The sequence below is a fragment of the Asparagus officinalis genome, chromosome 5 (assembly GCF_001876935.1).
Source record: "Asparagus officinalis chromosome 5, Aspof.V1, whole genome shotgun sequence".
NCBI lineage: Eukaryota > Viridiplantae > Streptophyta > Magnoliopsida > Asparagales > Asparagaceae > Asparagus > Asparagus officinalis.
In genome coordinates this window covers 110,559,424-110,582,361 of record NC_033798.1, presented here as the reverse complement: position 1 = coordinate 110,582,361, position 22,938 = coordinate 110,559,424, and the positions used below count along the sequence as shown (strand labels likewise).

The 22,938-nt window shown below is 34.7% G+C and overlaps 2 protein-coding genes across 2 annotated transcripts; both read right to left on the bottom strand.

The window, feature by feature from the left end:
• On the bottom strand, positions 2,488–3,515 carry LOC109842369. The gene is made up of 2 exons (XM_020411256.1): positions 2,962–3,515; positions 2,488–2,878 (listed from the first exon to the last, which is right to left on the bottom strand). Exons 1-2 carry the CDS (start codon positions 3,513–3,515, stop codon positions 2,488–2,490), a joined length of 945 nt encoding a protein of 314 aa, XP_020266845.1.
• Positions 6,713–8,484, bottom strand: LOC109843337. The gene is made up of 4 exons (XM_020412273.1): positions 8,268–8,484; positions 7,783–8,011; positions 7,077–7,122; positions 6,713–6,990 (listed from the first exon to the last, which is right to left on the bottom strand). The coding sequence occupies exons 1-4, from the start codon at positions 8,389–8,391 to the stop codon at positions 6,886–6,888; spliced, it is 504 nt and encodes a 167-aa protein (XP_020267862.1). The 5' UTR covers positions 8,392–8,484; the 3' UTR covers positions 6,713–6,885.

Below are 22,938 nucleotides of genomic sequence, written 5' to 3'. Positions count from 1 at the left end.
TTTCCCCGATTGTTTAAGACCATATAATGATCTTTGAAGCCTAACAGAATTGACGTCCCGAGGTCTATCTGCTATCTCTGGTGGAATTTTATATCCTTCAGGGAGTTTCATATAGTTATCTTTATCTATATTGCCATATAGATATGCAGTCACAACGTCCATGAGCTGCATTTCTAGGCCTTCCAGAGATGAGAGGCTTATTAGGAATTGGAAGGTATTCCCATCCATAACCGGAGAATATGTTTTTTCATAGTCTATTCCCGGTCTTTGGGAAAAACCTTGTGCTATAAGTCGTGCTTTGTAGCCACAACCTCGTTGTGTTCATTTCTTTTTCTGATGAAGACCCACTTATATCCCACAGGTTTTACACCTTCAGGTGTTTGGACTACAGGTCCAAAGACTTCGTGTTTCAAGAGTGAGTCCAGCTCTACTCCTATTGCCTCGTTCCACTTTGGCCAATCGTCTCTGCGTTTACATTCCGCTAGAGACCGTGGTTCAATGTCATCGTCGTATTCAGTGACGTGAACGGCAATATCGAACGCAAAGTCATCGTTGACGACTGTGTTTTTTCTGTCCAGTACCTCCTCAGTACGTACAAAATTTAATGATGTTTCTCCTATTTGTTCCTCTTCAGGGGAATCTAGGAGGGGAGAGGAAGCTGGTCTGAGCTCAGTATCCTGTGTTGGGTTCATCTTTATTTCTCCAGGATTTTTTCTTTTACGAGGGACTTTGTCCTTCGAACCTGGTGGACGTCCTCTTTTCAATTGAGGTACAGCCGTTTCTGCTGTCGGCGGATTGCATCCATCTTTGGGGATGTCAATCCTAGCTGGCGTGTTGACAGTAGGGACATGTGATCTGACAATCTTCTGGTTATCAGTGAATTTATTCGGAAGTAAATGTACGGTATTCTGAAGATGAAGAATCTTCAGGATCTCATCTTCACATTAACTAGTACGCGGATCATAATGAGACAAAGTCTTGGTGTTCCAAGAAATGGTCTTAGAAGCGTCAGGCTTCCTGGACTGTGTGCCAAGTTTAGGAAATGAATCCTCAACAAATTCACAATCATCAAGACGTGCCTTAAATGCGTCACCCGTCTGGGGTTCAAGGTATCTTATTATAGAGGGCGAATCAAACCCTATATAGATACCCAAACGACGTTGTGGACCCATTTTGGTCCTTTGTGGAGGAGCAATTGGGACGTAAACTGCACAACCAAACACTCTCAAATATGAGATATTCGGAGGTGCACCATAAGCAAGCTGCATTGGTGACAAAATATGGCCACCAGAGGGTCGTATTCTGATAAGCGATGCGGCATGCAATATGGCATGACCCCAAGCCTCAACAGGCAACTGTGATTGCATCAACAATGGACGAGCAATCCATTGCAATCTCTTTATTAGAGATTCTGCTAACCCGTTCTGGGTGTGAACATGTGCTACAAGATATTCAACTTCGATGTCAGTTGCTAAGCAATAGTCTTGAAAGACTTGTGAAGTGAATTCTCCCGCATTATCAAGACGTAATTTCTTGATTTGATTTTCGGGGAAATGAGCCCGCAACTTAATAATTTGTGCCAATAGCTTTGAAAAAGCTAAGTTGCGGGTGGACAAAAGGCACACGTAAGACCACTTGGTTGATGCATCTATAAGTACCATAAAGTACCTACATGGTCCACTTGCGAGGTGAATAGGCCCACAAATATCGCCATGTATTCTCTCCAAGAAGCTAGGAGACTCTAATCCCACTTTCAGAAGGGAAGGTCTCGTGATCAGTTTACCTTGGAAACAAGATAGACATGAGTAATCACCCTTCAGAAGAATCTTCAAGTTCTTCAGGTTGTGCCCACTTGATTGGCTCATGATGCGGTGCATCATTGCTGATCCTGGGTGACCCAGTCTGTTATGCCAAAGTTTAAATTTCGTCGAAGAATGGCACTTCTGGTGCACAATCATGTTAGCTTCTACTGGTTGAATATATGTATGATAGAGACCCGACGGGAGTCCCTTGAATCGTTCTAAGATAGTTTTTGAACCATCTTTTTGACGAGTTACATACAAATACTCATCCTCATTTATATCATTGGTTTCTAAGTGATATCCGTTTAAACGGATATCCTTGAAACTTAGGAGGTTTCTATTAGATTTCGGAGAGAATAATGCATCTTTTATTATTAGTCTCGTTTTATTTGGGAGCAATATCATTGCTTCACCAAATCCTTCTATTATGTTAGATAGTCCCGAAATCGTAATTACAGGATCGTCATAATCATATAAGCTATTGAAATAGCTTCTTTCGCGAAGGATTGTGTGCGTCGAGGCACTGTCCACATGGCACTCACACTTCATCTATAACATGAATGCAATATTTTAATCTAAAGAAAATAATTATCTTTATTAAAAAGTAAAGTGCATTACATGGAAAGTAAAGAACTAAAGATGAAAGTACTATGAGAATTTAAATGCATATAAAGATAACATGGATCTAGTCGAGAAGATCATCCGTTTCGAAGTCATCAGCAGTGAACTGAGTAGACGGCTGCTTTTCCACCAGATTTATTTCAACAGGAGACTTCAGGCTCGCTTGATACAGATCTTGGAGGTGTCGCGGAGTGCGACAGTTTCTGGACCAATGTCCAGTCATGCCACATCTCTGGCATTTGTTCTCCCAAGTGTTCTTGCGAATGGACGACAGCTCAGTGGTCTTCTTCTTCCACTTCTTCTTTCCCTCACTATTGCTGCTCTGGGGAGGGTTGTTTTTCTGGGGTGGACATCTGGCCTGCCACTTAGGGGCTTTCCCCTTGTTGAATTTACCCTTATGCTTTTTCTTCTGCTTCTGGGAGTAAACATGTGAGCTTCGGGTAGAGGAGCTGAGCCTGCAGGGCGTAGGTTATGAGTGGCCAAAAGCAATTCTCTGTTTTGCTCCGCCATCAGAAGGGTGGAGTGCAATTCAGAATACTTTTTGAACTTTCGTTCGCGGTACTGTTGCATGAGGATTGCATCCTTCTCGTGGAAGGATGTGTAAGTCTTCTCCAACATGCGTTCCTCCGAAACTTCTTCACCACACAACTTCAGGCGTGAGGTGATATTATGAAGTGCTGAGTTATACTCAGCTACGGACTTAAAGTCCTGAAGTCGGAGGTTTTCCCACTCATAACGTGCACGTGGGAGGATCACATCTTTCTGATGTTTGTATCGGTCCTCAAGTGCAGTCCACAATTCCTTTGGGTCCTCTACAGTCAGGTATTCGGCCTTCAGGGTCCGATCAATATGTCTCCTGATGTAGATAATGGCTTTCGCCTTATCTATATCAGAGACGATCACTGTAGTAGCAACCTCAGCATTATTTACAACATTACCCGTAACAGTGGCCGGAACCGGTGGAGCAGGAGTTGAAATTGTGGCTAATAAGCCCCGGGCACGTAAGTGGAACTTCAGGTCCACATGCCAACTCAAATAATTCTTGCCAGCATCGTCAAGGACTTCGAAATCAACTCTCGCTATCTTAGCCATTTTATCTATGCATTTGAAAGACATGAATTAATAATAAGGAATTAAAAATTCTTGCAATAAACATGTTGCGTGGATCAGCCCGTCACCAAAAAATAAAAAGTGTCCAAAGTCCGATTATACAGTCCAAAGATAACAAAAAACATAAAATTAAAATACAATTTGGAAAACCCTTGGGGGTCCCTGCATTTTGCAAAAATGCTTTCGTCTTTAATAGAATACACCGGTCTTTGACTTTTTACAATTATATACTCACTACAATTTCTCTCTCAGAAGGAAAAGAAAATGCAAGGAATTTAAATTTGGTGACAAACAGGCTGATCCAAAAACCACAACATTATTTATTTAAACATCCACGCAATTTAATAATAATATATGCAACAGGCATAACAATTGCGCAACATCTCAGGCATATAATTAGATATAACCTAAATATTTAATAATTACGTGGGCCACGAGGAGACATATCATACGCACCGTTAGTTTAGATTACTAACGGCAGAGCGATCTCAGGACCTTCCGTAATTATTAAACATGAAAAATCTAAAGATGTTGCATGTGGATAGGTTTTGAGAGTTAGGCTCTGAGACGTGTGCATGAGACTATGATGTCGACAGTGCAAAACCTACATGCTCTAACTTTTAAGATAAAATGAACAGTAACAGGTACATTTTGTGAACAGTCATTTTTTTAAATAGCAATTAACTAATAGTATTAATTACTAGTTATGCCAACAAATAATGAAATTAATTAGATTAGATAAACAACAATAAAGTTGCTTAATAAACAGAAAAATTCCCGAGTGAACAGTAACCCTCGGTGAATAGTAACAAACTTTTCCCTTTTTCCTGTTAATTTTCCAGTTGACATATATTATTCTACGGATTATAGTAATTACCTCTAGATCAAAGATCTAGGGACGATCGATACTAAAGATCTGTAGAACGCTGCCTCCTTGCGATGATCCGTCGAACGCTCCCGCTGCAACGAACCAGATCTCAATGCGCAAAAGAGGAAGGAAATATTTTTTTTTATGGCTCAGGGATTCAAGAACACTTCGTGCTGATAACGTGTTTAAAACACATCCATAGGCCAAAGGCCTATGATATATATTTATACTAGTCAATGTGAATAGGTTGAGTACCCAAGAGTTACCCCCACTTAGTGGGGTGGTGTACCATAATGGGGTGTGAATGGAGGGATAATGAGGGGGAGGCCAAAGGCCTCCCTCATCTCATAATAATAATATACTATATTATAATTACTAATTAATTATAACTATATTTAATGTTATTAATTAATTTAATATAATATATTATAATAATATGATATATTATATAATAATTAATGTAATATAAAAACAATATATTTAATATATATTTAATAAATATATTTAATATTTTTTAATTCAATTAATATGTAGTTTCAAATATAAACTATTATTAAAAATATAATATTTATTATTTTAGATAATACTTATACTTTAATACTATATATTATTTCCAATATTAACTATTATTAAAAATATAATATTTTATTTTTTATGATAATTACTTACTTTAAATAGAATAATCAGTGTTGGCTCCTTTGTTAAATATAAATATTTATAATAATCATAATATCTATGTAATATGTTTAATATTATTAATAAAAAATATTATTAATAATATAATATATTATATTAATTTATGTATATTAATCATACTTTAATATATAGTAATTTATTATGATTTATTTAGCTAATAAAATATTATTTAATATCTTATAACTACCATAATATTGACAATTATTTTTAAGACTATTAGTTAAATATAAAATGAATTAATAAGAAAATTAGTATTATTATATAATAAATTTTATTACAATATAATTAATATATTATTATATTAAATATATAGACACTATATCATAATACAATATTTTATATCATAAAAATACTATAATAATATTTTTATTCTAACTAATAAAATATATACTAAATAATATAAAGTAAGATTTATAATAATATAATACTAATATTATAATATATAAAATATTAACCAATATGTAATAATGATATAATAATATTATATTAGATAATATTATATAATATTTTATTATCTTGCATTATAATAGAATTTTATAAATATAATATAATTAAGATATATTATATATTATAATACAATTAACATATATTAGATATTTAATAAATTAGTGCTTCAAAATTATCCCGCTTTCCTTGTGATTGTCCCAAAGTTAAGAATGAGATAATTTTTGGAGGTTGGAACAAAAAGTTTGTATAGAAATTGGATAATTTTAGGAAAAGTGAGATAACTATCCTAATCTCATTGTCCCAATGAATAACACCTTAAAGTAAAATCTCAATCTCATTGTCCTAATAAATAAAACCATAAAGTAAAGTCCCGATAATTATCCCACTTATCCCAAAATTACACCAACCAATAACCCCCTAAGAGTACGGATCCGGGTTTGTTTTAAGTGGCCCGAAAACAAACAATTGGGTCCCAAACTAACCTTAAGGGCTTGTTTGGATTGAGGGGGATAATGGGGAAGAGAAGTTAGGGGAATCATTCACCTTGTTTGGGAACATTTAGGAGGTGAAGTTATTCACCCTAGTTCCCCTTGGTTCACCCCTTAATAGTAGTAAATTTGTTACCCCCCAAATTGGTGTGTAACCAAGGGGGAAGAGAACTCTCTTCCCTTTCCTTCCCTTCTCTCACCTGGTTTCCCTTAACTTCCCTTAACCCCATTGAAATCCAAACACACCCTAAAAGGCAATTAGTTCCACTTTATATGTGCACTTGTATAGTTGTATACGTTCGAAATAATTCTTTTTTTTTTTAAGTAAACGACATATAAAATTGATATTATTTAAACTTCAAATCATGGAAATTAATACTACCCACCATCAATGAATATGCATCACGCCAAAATATCGTCGGGTGGTTCATCACGAGAGCGAAAGTAGCTGAAATCGGGCAAACTCACTAGTCGCGTGTCGAACAACAGAGAAATGGCATTCATCAAATGCAACAGAAAATCTTTTGTTCTCTGCAAGCGGAGTTAGCTGAGTGTAAGGTATCTCGTTATATGATTAACATGTTTGATTGTATTTGTTGCTGTCATAAATGATTAGTATGGTCTACCTCTAAACGTATATATTCTTAAATAAAATTTTCTTTCACGCTTCGGACTCCGTCTAAAACAAAGCACAAACACGTGCTTTTAAATATCTCTTTCTCCAATATCACACTTTACAACTCCAATCAATCCAAATGACCGTCACTCAAAGAATATAAACAAACCGCAAGATGCATAAAATCAAAGGAGAACCGCACACAATCCCATAATTCTCGCAACTCTGCGTAGTGTTTCAAACCCTCGATCTTACTACTATAGCAGATGATGCTCCGTGTATGGCTAGAATATAAATAAGCTGGGTCGCCGAAAGAATGATAGCAAACGCCTCCATTGTTCTCTGCGTATATATGCAACAAACATTCATACTTCGAGCAACTTGGCATTACGAAAAATAAATCTCAAACTAAATTCTTTCTAACTTACCAATTTTGCGTTTCGACCCATTAGATCAATCTCCTTGCAAGCCAGACTGCAAAAATATATCAGAAAAATAAGTCTTTTTACTTGGTAGCAATGTCAGATTTTCTCTTTTATACTGAAACTAATTATTAATTTAGCATTTCCATAAAAAAATATATATTAATTTAGCATCTTATATATATAAGAGGGTTTTATCCTAAAAACCACCTTAAAATGGAGTCATTATATAGAAATCGTTTTTTATTTTCAATTTATACATAAACAACTCCATAAAGTGAGTTTTTGTTCTAATCAACTACCTCCCAATCAAAATTTTCTTTTTAAACACCTAAAATACATTTTAAAACTCACGTCGAAGGTATATGACTCGGCTTTGTTAATGTTTAAGTCTATTTAAACTGACGCACCTTAAAATGTGTATTTTAAAGTTATTTTTTATTTTTATTTCTAGTGAAAATTTGATTATGAAGTGGTTGATTAGAGCAAAAACCTATATTAAAATTGATTTACGTATACTTTGAAAATGAAAAATAATTTCTGTAAGATGTCTCTATTTTAAGGTGGTTTCAAGGAAAACACACTACATAAAAACAAGAAGGGATAAGATATAGAAATGAAAATCCCGATGAAAGTGCCCGAGGAGATAATTTGCTCAAAACATTTGCACGCTAGCAACTGTTTACAATGTTGATGACAAATTTTGGCTTACCCCATTGCTATGAGGGTTAGAGTCCAAGCGATGATCGCCGACGAGGCTGCGGCCGGTAAACTATCGGAGTTCCAGGACCGTATATGGTTTACTCCGGCAATGGCGGAGGCAGCGCCAACTACACCAGCGATCAGCGCAAAAGTCACGAAGAATCCGGTGGCGGCGTTCCCTATCGGAAAGAACACCGGAGAGTAATGGTCCGGTGGCACAACCCCAGTATCTCCAGGCCCTGTTACAAGTATTGGCTATGGTTAGTTGATTTATAATTTATTTGCAAATAACCATAGTGTTATATATTTTTCTGTCGGTTTTAAACTCGTATAGAAATTCTTCACGAATATGAAGTTCTGTTCATTGACATGTAATAAGTGGTAATAAAACAAATTAGGATTGGTGAGCAGTTAACACTTGCACCCTCATGCATATAGCTTAGAGCATGTATTTGCAAAATTATAAGCTTATTTAAATGAATTAGATCAAAATACCAATTGGATATGCGTGGTCAATAGCGAAGTCAAGAGCCCAGCCTCCAATTGCGGCGATGATGACGTACATGCAGAAGTTGAGGAGGAGAAGGAAACCAGCAACGGGCTTCATTCCGTCGGCCATGTCAGCGATTAATTAAGGTAAACTAATTGTTGAGAAGTCTAATTCTCTAAGACTCTAATTGCAAAGATTTTGATGGTTGTGACAGCGTATGGCTTCGGTATATATGGACTAATTATATATAGGGGAGGATTTGTCAATTAAGTGTGGTTTGTTCTTTGCTTGCCGGAGTTTTGAGTTTTGGCTGTAAAGGACAAGGACCCTTTAAATGCAAGGAAAGGAGCGGATAACTCTCGGTGTGTGAAGAGAATATTTGCATCTTCACCCTCTCCAAACGTTCAAATTGTGGCCTTAACCGCAAGCTAATGGAACTATTGCATCATTTTCATCGGATTGCGTATTGTACTTCCCATAGGCTGCTCCTCGTGCAGAAGAAATCAGCATGTAGAATATCAAGATTTTCGTATCTGTATCTTTAATGCCCAAAAAGTTTATCTGCATCCTTCTTTTTACTAAAAATTAGCTATGAATGTTAAAATATAAAACATAATCTTCAATTCTCACTATATCCTCAAGAGTTTACATGAGCCGGCTTTTCATTCCATAAAAAGTTCAAATCTTACCATTCACGAATTTAAGTAAAAAAAAAAATTGATCTCCCAACTTTGGAGTTTGCATGTATTGATTAGATACTATGACAATGTACACCTAGATTGAGTTGGACTTGAGTGATTAATATAAGGAAATAATTGGTATGAGGTGGCCGCTCATATTGCAAAATGATGAGCCTCACCACTTTATTTCTTAGTAGCTTATTTAACAAAATAAGCTGTCACATCATATCCATCATTCCCTTAGGGGCTGTTTGGTTGGTTTCCTAAAAAACAAGAAAAGGAAATCGGTACAAGGAAATCAATAAAATAATATTTTTATCCATTTCCATCCCTAAAACTCACCCACAATATCCAATAAAATATTATTTTTATCCTCCAACTCATCTCATTTCATCTCCTTTCTTACCTTTAAAAATAAACCAAACACAAGAAATGTGTCACATCATCCAACTCATCACATCTCATTTTATCTCATTTTTAAAAATCACACACATCATCCAATAATATTGTGACAACTCATCTCATCTCATTAAACATTCATTTCCACCCATTTCCTCAAAAAAAACAAGAAATTAATTTCCTTAAGTACATATCACATCATCCAATAATATACCTTCAACTCATCTCATCTCATCTATTTTCTTATTTTTAAAAACGAACCAAACACAAACAACCTCAAAACATCATCCAATAATATACCTCCAATTCATTTCCTTATTTTTTTAACCAACCAAACAACCTCAAAACAAGTTTTTAAAAAAATCACTCACATCATCCAATAATAAGGTGACAACTCATCTCATCTCATCTCCTATTCTATAATTTCCTTTTTTTTAAACCAAGCAAACAACTTCAAAGTAATTATAATAGGAAATAGGTTTCCTAAAGTTTGATTTCCCAGTTTTTTTGGCCAAACGAACAGGCCCTTAATATAATATTACGATCCATGTAACTTTCAAATCCATCTGTAGGTTTATTGTTTAGGGCATGTTTGGTTATTTCCTAAAAAACCAAGAAATAGAAATAAAAACCAAGAAAACTCAAAAAGTATAATTTCATCCATTTTTATCCCTAAAACACACCCACGATATCTAATAAAATATTATTTTCATCCAACAACTCATCCACCACATCTAATAAAATATTATTTTCATCCAACAACTCATTCATCACATCTAATAAAATATTATTTTCATCCACAATATCACTCAACTCATCTCATCATTTTAAATCACTCACATCATCCAATAAGATGGTGACAACTCATCTCATCTCATTAACAAAATCACTCACATCATCCAATAAGATGGTGACAACTCATCTCATCTCATTAACATTTTATTTCCACTCATTTCCTCCATGGTGACAACTCATCTCATCTCATTAACATTTTATTTCCACTCATTTCCTCCCAAAAAACTAGGAAAATAATTTCTTTAAGTGTGGGTCACATCATCCAAAAATATAACGACAACTCATCTCATCTCATCTATTTTCTTATTTTTAAGAATGAACCAAACAAAAGAAAATAATCTATTACAAGAAATATGTTTCTTATAATTCATTTCCTTATTTTTTTCGCCAATCAAATAACATCAAAACAAGTTTTCTTAAAAAATCACTCACATCATCTTATAATAAGTTGACAACTCATCTCTATTTCCTTCTTTTTTTAGCAAACCAAACACTCTCAAAACAATTCTTCTTAGGAATAGTTTTCCATTTCTTTGATTTCCCATTTTTTTTAGGCAAACAAACAGACCCTTACTGAAAATAATAACTTGGTAAAAAAGCCAATTTGCTTTTATCTCCTTGATTGTTTAAAATACTTTATCGAGAACATCATAATAATATATAGCTTTTATCTTTTTAATCGTATGTGTAGCTTAACATATAATTTCTTGAAAGATGGTCATGGAGGAAGCTCAGGATACCATTAGTTTTCTCGGTTGGAATTTGGAGCTTCTAGGAGTTATTCTTTTGAGCCTCTTCACTTTGGCTATTCAATACCGCCTTTTGTTAAAGGAAGGCAACTAATATTCTCTCTCTTTTGATTTGATGAAATTCCATAGTTGCCTTCTACGGTAAGATACCTATTTGAAAATTTGAATTTCTAAGACAAAGTTTCTTCTAAAGCTGGCAACAGAGATTCTCTCCCGGGTAAAATATTAATTTGGAATCCAACCAGCCATTTGAAGAGAATTTATAGGTGACCAGACCGTATTTGATGGGAAAAAAGAGGGCTATTTAGGGTGTGTTTGTTTGAGGGTGTTTTTTTTTAAAACCCGGTTTTTGGAACAAAAAGTAACATTTTTGTGGTTTTAGAAATCCAAAAATTACGTTTGTTTCATTTTTTTTAAGAAATGGTTTCCTAAAACCTTGTCAAATAGTGTTTTTTTTTTTTGAACGGCCAATTCCTGTCTAAAAGCTCGGAAATGGGCAATTTTTTGGAAATGAGGGTGCCAGCTCAGCTTCTCAGCCTCTCTTGTCTAAAAGCTCGGAAATGGGTCTTTTTTGGAAATGAAAGGGCTCACTGCTTCTCGTTACCCCCCGCTTTGCCATTTCCCTCTTCCTCTTCCCGCCGTTTACAAAAATAATCAACGGATTTTTGCTCAAACGCAGGCATATTTTTGTGTAATGTTGATCCCCCTGTTGATTTCCTCCTTGCTGAACCCTAGCTATTGAGTTGGAGATGAAATTTCTTTAGGGTTTGGAGGTTTACAACGGGTTCTGCAGTGTGATTTTGAGGGTTTTCAGGTAGCTTGCCGGCGTAGTTCTTGCGATGCGATTTGCTCTTAAAGATCAGTGACCTCGGTTCACCCCCTCACCCTATTCTGCAGATCTGACGTCTTGATTTCTCGTATAGCTTTTCCTACTTAAGAAATCACCTAAAGGCCCTTCGGATCTGCTCGAAAACATAGCAAATGTATAATCTTTTAAAACTTTGTGATACTTGATTGTGTTTGAGGTTTGGTTATATTCAAACAATACAAAATTTTTTTATCTGCTAGTTGAAGACGTTAGTATTATGCTGATGTATGTTTACTGCTATATGCTGAGATAATTTCTGTTAAAATAGTATATTTAACAATATTTTCTCTCTAATTTTATTTATAATTGGTTAGCTATAGAGATGACTTTGCGTTTAAGGTTTTGCATGTGTTTAAAAATGTTTATTTAACTGTTGTAGATGGATGAGATGGATGACGATACACTAATGAGGATGTCAAGTAATGCCACTATGTCTGCCATCGTTACTGTGTTGACTTGTTTAATGAGAATTCGTGCTAGAAAAAAAACTATCACCTATCATCATAGGGATGGAAAACAGAAAAAGATAGAGTCTAGAAATGCCCACATCAACCGTGTATTTTTTGGCTATAGTCAAAGCTGTAGAGATTATCTTAGAATGATGCCGCATGCATTCGAAAATCTGGTTAGAATAATGAGAGTTACGGGCCTACTGCAGGATTCACGTGGTGTTAAAGTAGAAGAACAATTGGTCATGTTTCTAAATATATTAGCACATAAAACTAAAAATAGAATAGTTAGATCACATTTCATAAGATCCGGAGAAACAATTTCTAGATATTTCATAGTTAGATCACATTTCATAAGATCCGGAGAAACAATTTCTAGATATTTCAACAAATGCCTAGAAGCTGTTGGTCGTATAAGGGGACGGTTCCTGAAGCAAGCACCAAATGAATTGGCGCCAGAGATTACAAACAATCCTTTGTACTATCCTTATTTCAAGGTAACGAACTCCTTCCCTTAACGTGAATTGAACAAATGAGCTTTGTTGTTGTCTGAATTAATAGTGATTTTCGTACAATATATAGGATTGCATTGGCATGATAGATGGAACTCACATCGACGCCATGCTTCCCGCTAGACTTGTCACTCGCTTTAGAGGCCGTAAAGATGTAACCCAAAATGTTCTAGCCGCATGCACCCCAAATAAGTTATTTTCGTACGTTCTAGCTGGATGGGAGGGATCTGCAAACGATTATAGAGTGCTACAATATGCACTTTCACGACCTCAGCCTCATGGGCTGAGGGTCTACGATGGTAATTAATTATTAATGACTAAATTTAATATTTAATTATAATCTACATAAATATAGCTATTTACTATAATGTGTTGTTTATAATTGTAGGCAAATATTATTTGTGTGATGCGGGTTACACAACAATGCCTGGCTTCATCTCCCCTTATCGTGGCGTACGTTACCATTTAAATGAGCACAAGGGTAGGCCGATAAATAACAGAAGAGAGTTATTCAATTTACGACATTCATCACTAAGGTCTAAAATTGAATCGACCTTTGGATTATTGAAGAATCGTTTCAAAATCCTCACAGCAAAGCCTCATTATCCTTTTCCTACCCAAGTTGATATAGTTTTGGCTTGTGCTATACTTCATAACTATATTGCTACAGTTGATCCGGGCGATGACTTTTTGAATGAGGACATTCTTATTGAGGACGATGATGGCGAGATAGATCATGAGGGTGATGACGAGATTGTTGTCGACTTTACGCAGAATATGACACAAAGAGAGGAAAGGGATTCAAGGAATGAATGGAAAGAGAAGAGGGACGAAATTGCAAAGTGCTATGTGGGTAGATTATTGTAATAGGTATCGGGGTGGTGACACAAACGAGAGTGGCTTGTAATTACAATATATTTCACATGAAATGATGCTTTTCCTTACTTTGTTCGCTGCACTTATTATTGTATTTGTCTATTTTCAATCTAGTTTTGGCTTGATTTAATACTTGCATTATATGACTTTGGTGTAACAGGAGCATTATTCTTTACAATATGGCTGATTCCGGTGATGTTAGCAAAGGTAATGACAACGAAGCTACCCCTTCCCCTAAAACCCCTAGAATTCCCCCTTCACACATGAACACGAACATGAACTTCATTCCATTCCCTCATGTACCTTTTTCTGCTCCCTCTCCTTCATATCCACCTTACCCCCATTATGACAATAATTTCCCATGTATGACTCAACCCCCCATGTCATTTATGAATATGCTTAATAGCCACCCAATTATGCATGCAACCCCTAGCCCACATCACAGTGGTACCCACTCTACAGAGATCCCTTCACAGAAGCGGTCTATTGAAGTTGATGTCGAGGCAATATCACCTTTGAAAAAAAAGGATGTGTCAAAAAAAAAAGCAAAATCAAGAATTGTAGACAAGGTTCAAAACACTAGGGGCGTTCTTAACATGTATTGGAATGCAAGGCATGATGATGTTCTTATCCCTCTTCTTGCTCAGTTGGCAAGAGATGGTCTAAAGGTTGATAAGAACTTTAAGATGCATGCATACAAGGTAGCTGCTGATGAAGTCAACAAGCAATGTGGAACTGAATTTACTAAAGAAAATGTGATGAACCATATGAAGAGCTTGAAGTCTAAAGTTCTTTGATATGCGTACTGTAATGAACATGAGTGGTGCCGGATATGATCCGACGACAAAAATCGTCAGCATGGATCCTGAGTCATTTGATATGTGGACGAAGGTATCATGATATTTTGCATATGAACCTTGCTTTTGTAACTTGCCATCTTTAACTGTATCTTGCTTGCCTTCTTAACTTGCCTTACTTTTCTATACAGGATAATAAGTATAGTTCTACAAAATTGAAGGACTACTTGAACACGCCTCTCACTCACTATGATGATTTGTGTGTCATTGCCGGTGATGACCAAGCAAGGGGGAATTTCAGCAAAGATATGTGTAAGAAACTAGGTTCTAGTCGGCCTCCAGAATTTTCTGAACAGTTTGTAAATCTCGATGAAAATGATAATGATGAGGGCCACACCTCACATTTTGAGCCTGCGATACCAAGTGGTGAACAGACATACACCCAGGCACAAAATGTGAAGTCCTCTAGTGGAGTAACCTCCACTTCCAATGTGAAAACTCAATCCAAAAAGAAGAGTGGCGATTCACTAATGTGTGATCTCATCGAGTCCATGTCTTACTCAATCCAGAACCAACATATTACATTGGAGTGAGAGCATGGGCAAGGCTTTATTGGCACATGCACCTAATTTCTCTGAGACAATACTTGATAAGGTTCTGGATTTTTTGTATGACAATGAATCAGAATCTAGGAGGTTCATAATCAAATCAAAAAATGCTCAGCAACTTTTCATAGAAAAGATTATCAGGGAAAATGGCTTTGACAAAGAGGACTGACCTAAGTGTGAACCTGTTTTCCTTCCATCTTTTGCACTAGCATGGGACTGACCTAAGTTTTTGATTTCAGCACTGATTATAGAGTGCTACAAGATAACAATGCTTTTAATTAGTCACCAATCAGTGACTATGTACTTTTGTAAACATAACCTCAGGGACATGTTATGAACATCTTAGGTGTAGTATTCTGAATCTGGTTTGCTGTATTCATGCTATGTGATTATGTTCTATTGCTTGTCATTGAGATCTATTGTTGTGTCCATGCTTCAGAGCTGTTTTACACATATACATGCCTCTGAGGATGTTTCAGGTAATGCCATTTCCTCAAGTCCACTTGGATGAATCTTTACGAGGTGATCTTAAAATCTTATTTGCTTGTATTTCATTTGTGCCTTTCCCTGACTTTCAACTCATTTTTTGTTTTTCCTGATAATTTGACCATATCATGTTATTTTGGATTTTTGGTATGGCTCCGTATGCTGTATGCTCATTTGAAATTTGTGGCCAGTGTTTGCCTCACTTATTACTGTGTTTGTGTGCATGTGATTCAGGTTGGACACAAGTTGTGACCAGAAATACGTTATAAAGATAGCAATCTGTACTCGATGGTGCATTGGTATGGCTATCTTTCTTAACTAAGGGTTATCATTTGAGCAAAAAACTGGATTTTGCCTTGCTGCATCAATATGAACAAGTCATGTGGGGTTTTCGGCATTAGGCAATGATGATTGGTCTTTATTTTGTGTATGCAGCCTACATTGTGATTTGCTTATTTGGTTCATGCAATATATGATGAGAGTGCAATCTACATTGCTCATGCAATGTTTAGATGAGGCAACCATTATGTGTGCGTGCAATTTATAGAGCAATTACAATATTTAGGCGAGGCATCTTATACAGATAATATGACTTCAATATGAGCCTCGTACTCATTTCACATTACAATCTTGGAAATTTTCTTTCAGTTCTCCATACATTTTGCAACTACATGTCTATTTTCAATCTACTTTTGGCTTGATTTAATACTTGGATTATATGACTTTGGTGTGAACCTATATTCCTTCCATCTTTTGCACTAGTATGGGACTGACCTAAGTTTTTGATTTCAGCACTGATTATAGAGTGCTACAAGATAACAATGCTTTTAATTAGTCACCAATCAGTGACTATGTACTTTTGTAAACATAACCTCAGGGACATGTTATGAACATCTTAGGTGTAGTATTCTGAATCTGGTTTGCTGTATTCATGCTATGTGATTATGTTCTATTGCTTATCATTGACATCTATTGCTGTGTCCATGAGTCAGAGCTGTTTTACACATATACATGCCTTTGAGGATGTTTCAGGTAATGCCATTGAGATCTATTGCTGTGTCTTTCCCTGACTTTCAACTCATTTTTGTTATCCCTGATAATTTGACCATATCATGTTTTTTTGGATTTTTGGTATGGCTCTGTATGTTGTACTATGTTTGCCTCACTTATTACTGTGTTTGTGTGCATGTGATTCAGGTTGGACACAAGTTGTGACCAGAAATACGTTATAAAGATAGCAATCTGTACTCGATGGTGCATTGGTATGGCTATCTTTCTTAACTTGGGGTTATCATTTGAGCAAAAAACTGGATTTTGCCTTGCTGCATCAATATGAACAAGTCATGTGGGTTTTCGGCATTAGGCAATGATGATTGGTCATTTTTTGTGTATGCAGCCTACATTGTGATTTGCTTATTTGGTTCATGCAATATATGATGAGAGTGCAATCTACATTGCTCATGCAATGTTTAGATGAGGCAACCATTATGTGTGCGTGCAATCTATAGAGCAATTACAATATTTAGGCGAGGCATTTTATACAGATAATATGACTTCAATATGAGCCTCGTACTCATTTCACATTACAATCTTGGAAATTTTCTTTCAGTTCTCCATACATTTTGCAACTACATGTCTATTTTCAATCTACTTTTGGCTTGATTTAATACTTGGATTATATGACTTTGGTGTGAACCTATATTCCTTCCATCTTTTGCACTAGTATGGGACTGACCTAAGTTTTTGATTTCAGCACTGATTATAGAGTGCTACAAGATAACAATGCTTTTAATTAGTCACCAATCAGTGACTATGTACTTTTGTAAACATAACCTCAGGGACATGTTATGAACATCTTAGGTGTAGTATTCTGAATCTGGTTTGCTGTATTCATGCTATGTGATTATGTTCTATTGCTTATCATTGACATCTATTGCTGTGTCCATGAGTCAGAGCTGTTTTACACATATACATGCCTTTGAGGATGTTTCAGGTAATGCCATTGAGATCTATTGCTGTGTCTTTCCCTGACTTTCAACTCATTTTTGTTATCCCTGATAATTTGACCATATCATGTTTTTTTGGATTTTTGGTATGGCTCTGTATGTTGTACTATGTTTGCCTCACTTATTACTGTGTTTGTGTGCATGTGATTCAGGTTGGACACAAGTTGTGACCAGAAATACGTTATAAAGATAGCAATCTGTACTCGATGGTGCATTGGTATGGCTATCTTTCTTAACTTGGGGTTATCATTTGAGCAAAAAACTGGATTTTGCCTTGCTGCATCAATATGAACAAGTCATGTGGGTTTTCGGCATTAGGCAATGATGATTGGTCATTTTTTGTGTATGCAGCCTACATTGTGATTTGCTTATTTGGTTCATGCAATATATGATGAGAGTGCAATCTACATTGCTCATGCAATGTTTAGATGAGGCAACCATTATGTGTGCGTGCAATCTATAGAGCAATTACAATATTTAGGCGAGGCATTTTATACAGATAATATGACTTCAATATGAGCCTCGTACTCATTTCACATTACAATCTTGGAAATTTTCTTTCAGTTCTCCATACATTTTGCAACTACATGTCTATTTTCAATCTACTTTTGGCTTGATTTAATACTTGGATTATATGACTTTGGTGTGAACCTATATTCCTTCCATCTTTTGCACTAGTATGGGACTGACCTAAGTTTTTGATTTCAGCACTGATTATAGAGTGCTACAAGATACCAATGCTTTTAATTAGTCACCAATCGGTGACTATGTACTTTTGTAAACATAACCTCAGTGACATGTTATGCACATCTTAGGTGTATTATTCTGAATCTGGTTTGCTGTATTCATGCTATGTGATTATGTTCTATTGCTTATCATTGACATCTATTGCTGTGTCCATGAGTCAGAGCTGTTTTACACATATACATGCCTTTGAGGATGTTTCAGGTAATGCCATTGAGATCTATTGCTGTGTCTTTCCCTGACTTTCAACTCATTTTTGTTATCCCTGATAATTTGACCATATCATGTTTTTTTGGATTTTTGGTATGGCTCTGTATGTTGTACTATGTTTGCCTCACTTATTACTGTGTTTGTGTGCATGTGATTCAGGTTGGACACAAGTTGTGACCAGAAATACGTTATAAAGATAGCAATCTGTACTCGATGGTGCATTGGTATGGCTATCTTTCTTAACTTGGGGTTATCATTTGAGCAAAAAACTGGATTTTGCCTTGCTGCATCAATATGAACAAGTCATGTGGGTTTTCGGCATTAGGCAATGATGATTGGTCATTTTTTGTGTATGCAGCCTACATTGTGATTTGCTTATTTGGTTCATGCAATATATGATGAGAGTGCAATCTACATTGCTCATGCGATGTTTAGATGAGGCAACCATTATGTGTGCGTGCAATCTATAGAGCAATTACAATATTTAGGCGAGGCATTTTATACAGATAATATGACTTCAATATGAGCCTCGTACTCATTTCACATTACAATCTTGGAAATTTTCTTTCAGTTCTCCATACATTTTGCAACTACATGGCATGCTTTTGAAAATGAAGAGGAGTACACAAACTATAACTACAAACAACGCACTCATTTTCCAAATGATGACTTGATGCTCTGCTGATTTTAGCTCTGTCTTCAATTTTCTGATTTTCTTTGACCTTTTATCTTCAGCTGCATCTTCACTTTGTGCTAGTTTATTTTTGCAAAAAACGTCTTTCTGAGCCCATTGAAAGAAGTTGCACTATTTATTTGGGAACTTTGCACAACCCCAATAATATCTCCCTTTATTTTTTCCATTTGCACATAATTTTAAAGGGGTCGGAAGCTTGCATTTGCACTTCACTTCATACAGTTCATTTGCTTGTTTGTTGTCATATTCCACCTCCATTTTCAGCACTGCTGCAAATTCACTCTGGTGCCTGCAAAGACAAATTTTTTTGAAAGCCAAACAGGAGCTGAAAGTTCATGCCTCTCCGTTGGCCACTCCTAGTTGCATTTATAGTGAAAAAATGGGCACTGTTTCCTAGCCGTTGTTACCGTTGCAATGAAAAAAAGAGGGGTAAGCATACCACAGGTATGTGTACACAGTTTTTGGGGTTGAAATTCTATTCTATGGCTTTGAATCAAACACCAAAGAGCTCAGGAAATGCTTTCTCTCATGGTGCTTTTCCCATTTTTTTAGGGTGAAACAAACAGCAGTTTTGGATACCATTTCCTATTATTTATTTTATCCTTCCATATCAAACAAAGTTTTTGGAATCCTTTGATATCCTAAATTTTTTACAGAATAGGTTTCTTATGTGGGAATCCATTTCCATACTTTTTTGGAAATGAACCAAACACGCCCTTATTGATACATCTTCTCTATAAATAGACTATAAACTTCAGACTTTTTAAACAATTTTATTAGCACTGATATCTTCTTGATGCTCAAACGGTGTTATTTCTTTTGTTAAGTTGAGATATCACGTCAGAATGACATGAAGATACTTTACAATACATAAAATATTATAAACCCATAGTATCTAGATGCATCTTAAAAAATGTGAAGCAAACGTTTGAAGCCCTTGTGTTGTGGAGTAAGTGTAAGTAAAGATAGAGCCCAGTCAGAGGCCCAATATGGATGCTATTCAGTCAACTCAATCATTGGGCAACGATTCTCTTCGTCATTAATTATAGAAGAATACAATTAGTTATGTAGATTAACAGTATGAACTCATCTAATAGGCCTCATTATTACAATAATATTTTATATAATTTACATAATTACATAATTCATGAAGTCTCTTTAGTGAGAAGATACGATTAATGAGTTGCAGAAGTTCTCTATAAATAAGAACGTAGATGATCTCTATCCTCTGTGAGTATCTCGTACATATCTAAATTTATTTCTATTGTACTAGAATAATGTAATAAGTGCTCAACACAACAAGTTGGAGAAATATTAACCATGGATTGTTTAAGAGATTGTAAAATTTGGAACGCGGGGAACAAGTCGGAACCTGAAGGGATCCTTCAAAGGTTTTCATTGATTTGTTTCACGTTCGTTCTTCCCGTTAATTTTAAGGGCGTTTTTTTTGGATTTTCAAAATTGAGGCTAACATTACCAAAGATGTGACTTTCTTTTAAGTAATAGTAAAGGACTATAAATAGGTCTGTTCATCCGGGCTGGCCCGGTTTATTTTCTTTTAAAAAAAAGTTATCAAATTTTTTTAATTTTATTTAACTTTTAAATTATACAAAAAAAGACAAAAAAATTAATAAAAAATAATAATTTTATTAATCACTTAAAATGACATAAATGATAAATAAAAAATTATAAAAATAAATTTTTTATTAATAATTAATAAATTATTTATAAATTACAAGTATAAATTTATTTTGGAATTCATCGCATCACAATAGATAAGTATATCCCAACTAGGTTTTTTAAAATTTCTTTTCTTTTTCTTTTTTAATAAAAAATACTAAAAATTAGTTTAATATTATTATATTTTAAATAATGATGTATTAGTATATACTTACAAATTATTATGTAACTGTATATTATATATACATATATTATATGTAAATATATTGTATATATTTATAAGTTATAACTTGAGAGAGAGAGAGAATCGCATAATCTCTTATATATGTATAATGTATGTATGTATGTATATATATACTCTCTCTCTTAGTATATATGTATATATAAGTATACTCTCTCTTATATATGTATACTCTCTCTTATATAAGTATATATAAGTATACACAGAATATATATATATATATATATATATATATATATATATATATATATATATATATATATATATAAGAGTGTATACTTATATATACTTATATAAGAGAGAGTATACTTATATATACATATATACTAAGAGAGAGAGTATAAACATACATACATTATACATATATAAGAGAGAGTATACTTGTATATACTTATATAAGAGAATATATACTTATATAAGAGAGAGTATACTTATATATACATATATACTAAGAGAGAGAGTATAAACATACATACATTATACATATATAAGAGAGAGTATTCTTATATATACTTATATAAGAGAAAGTATACTTATATAAGAGAGAGTATACTTATATATACTAAGAGAGAGTAAATATATACACACATATGACATATTATACATATATAAAAATATATTATATATACATATATTATATATATACATACATTATACATATATAAAAATATATTATATATACATATATTATACATATATAATACATATAAAAAATGTACTATTCCGAGTCGGGCACCAAAAAGAGTCGGCCCGGGCCCGGCCCGGAGCCCGGACTTGACCCGGGTTTTCGGGCCGGGCTGGGCCGGGCCAGCGGGCTTTTTGGACACCCCTAACTATAAATATTTGGTGAAAATAAAATCAAATGCGAGCCACGGGTGCATGACGGCAATTACATTTAAATTGAAATACAATCATCGAGATATTAATAAAAAATTACCGTCTATGTGCAGCAACAATAGCACGAGTGACAATTTGGAAATTATAAGGCTCAATGGTTGGTGGATGTTGCTGACATGTTGGGGGATCTCTACATATATAAGGGCTAACCTTTGGGCAATTTGGTCGGGACAAGGACTATCAAAAAGGTTTTGTTGGAAACATATTGCCAAAAGTTGTGGGTTTATTGACTTCCTTTTGAGCCTCTTGATCAGAATTTTAACATTCTAAAGAAAATTCAAAGCTTGTTGAAGGCGCCGAGTTAGCTTAGGGGTTGTTCGTTTCGCAAAATATTTTGGGAAATCAAAGAATAGTAAACCTATTTCCTATAATAATTGTTTTGAGGTTGTTTGGTTGGTTTAAAAAAGAAGGAAATTATAGAATAGGAGATAAGATGAGATGAGTTGCCATCTTATTATTAGATGATGTGAGTGATTTTTTATAAAAAATTGTTTTGAGGTTGTTTGGTTGGTTAAAAAAATAAGGAAATGAATTGGAGGTATATTATTGGATGATGTTTTGAGGTTGTTTGTGTTTGGTTCATTTTAAAAAATAAGAAAATAGATGAGATGAGATGAGTTGGAGGTATATTATTGGATGATGTGACACATACTTAAGGAAATCAATTTCTTATTTTTTTTGAGGAAATAGATGGAGAGTAAGGTTTAATAAGATGAGATGAGTTGTCACAATATTATTGGATGATGTATGTGATTTTTAAAAATGGGATAAGATGAGATGTGACACATTTCTTGTGTTTGGTTTATTTTTTTAAAGATAAGAAAGGAGATGAAATGAGATGAGTTGGAAGATAAAAATAATATTTTATTGGATGTTGTGGGTGAGTTTTAAGGATGAAAATGAATAAAAATATTATTTTATTGGTTTCCTTGTACCGATTTCCTTTTCTTGGCTTTCAGGAAACCAACCAAACGGGCCCTTATTG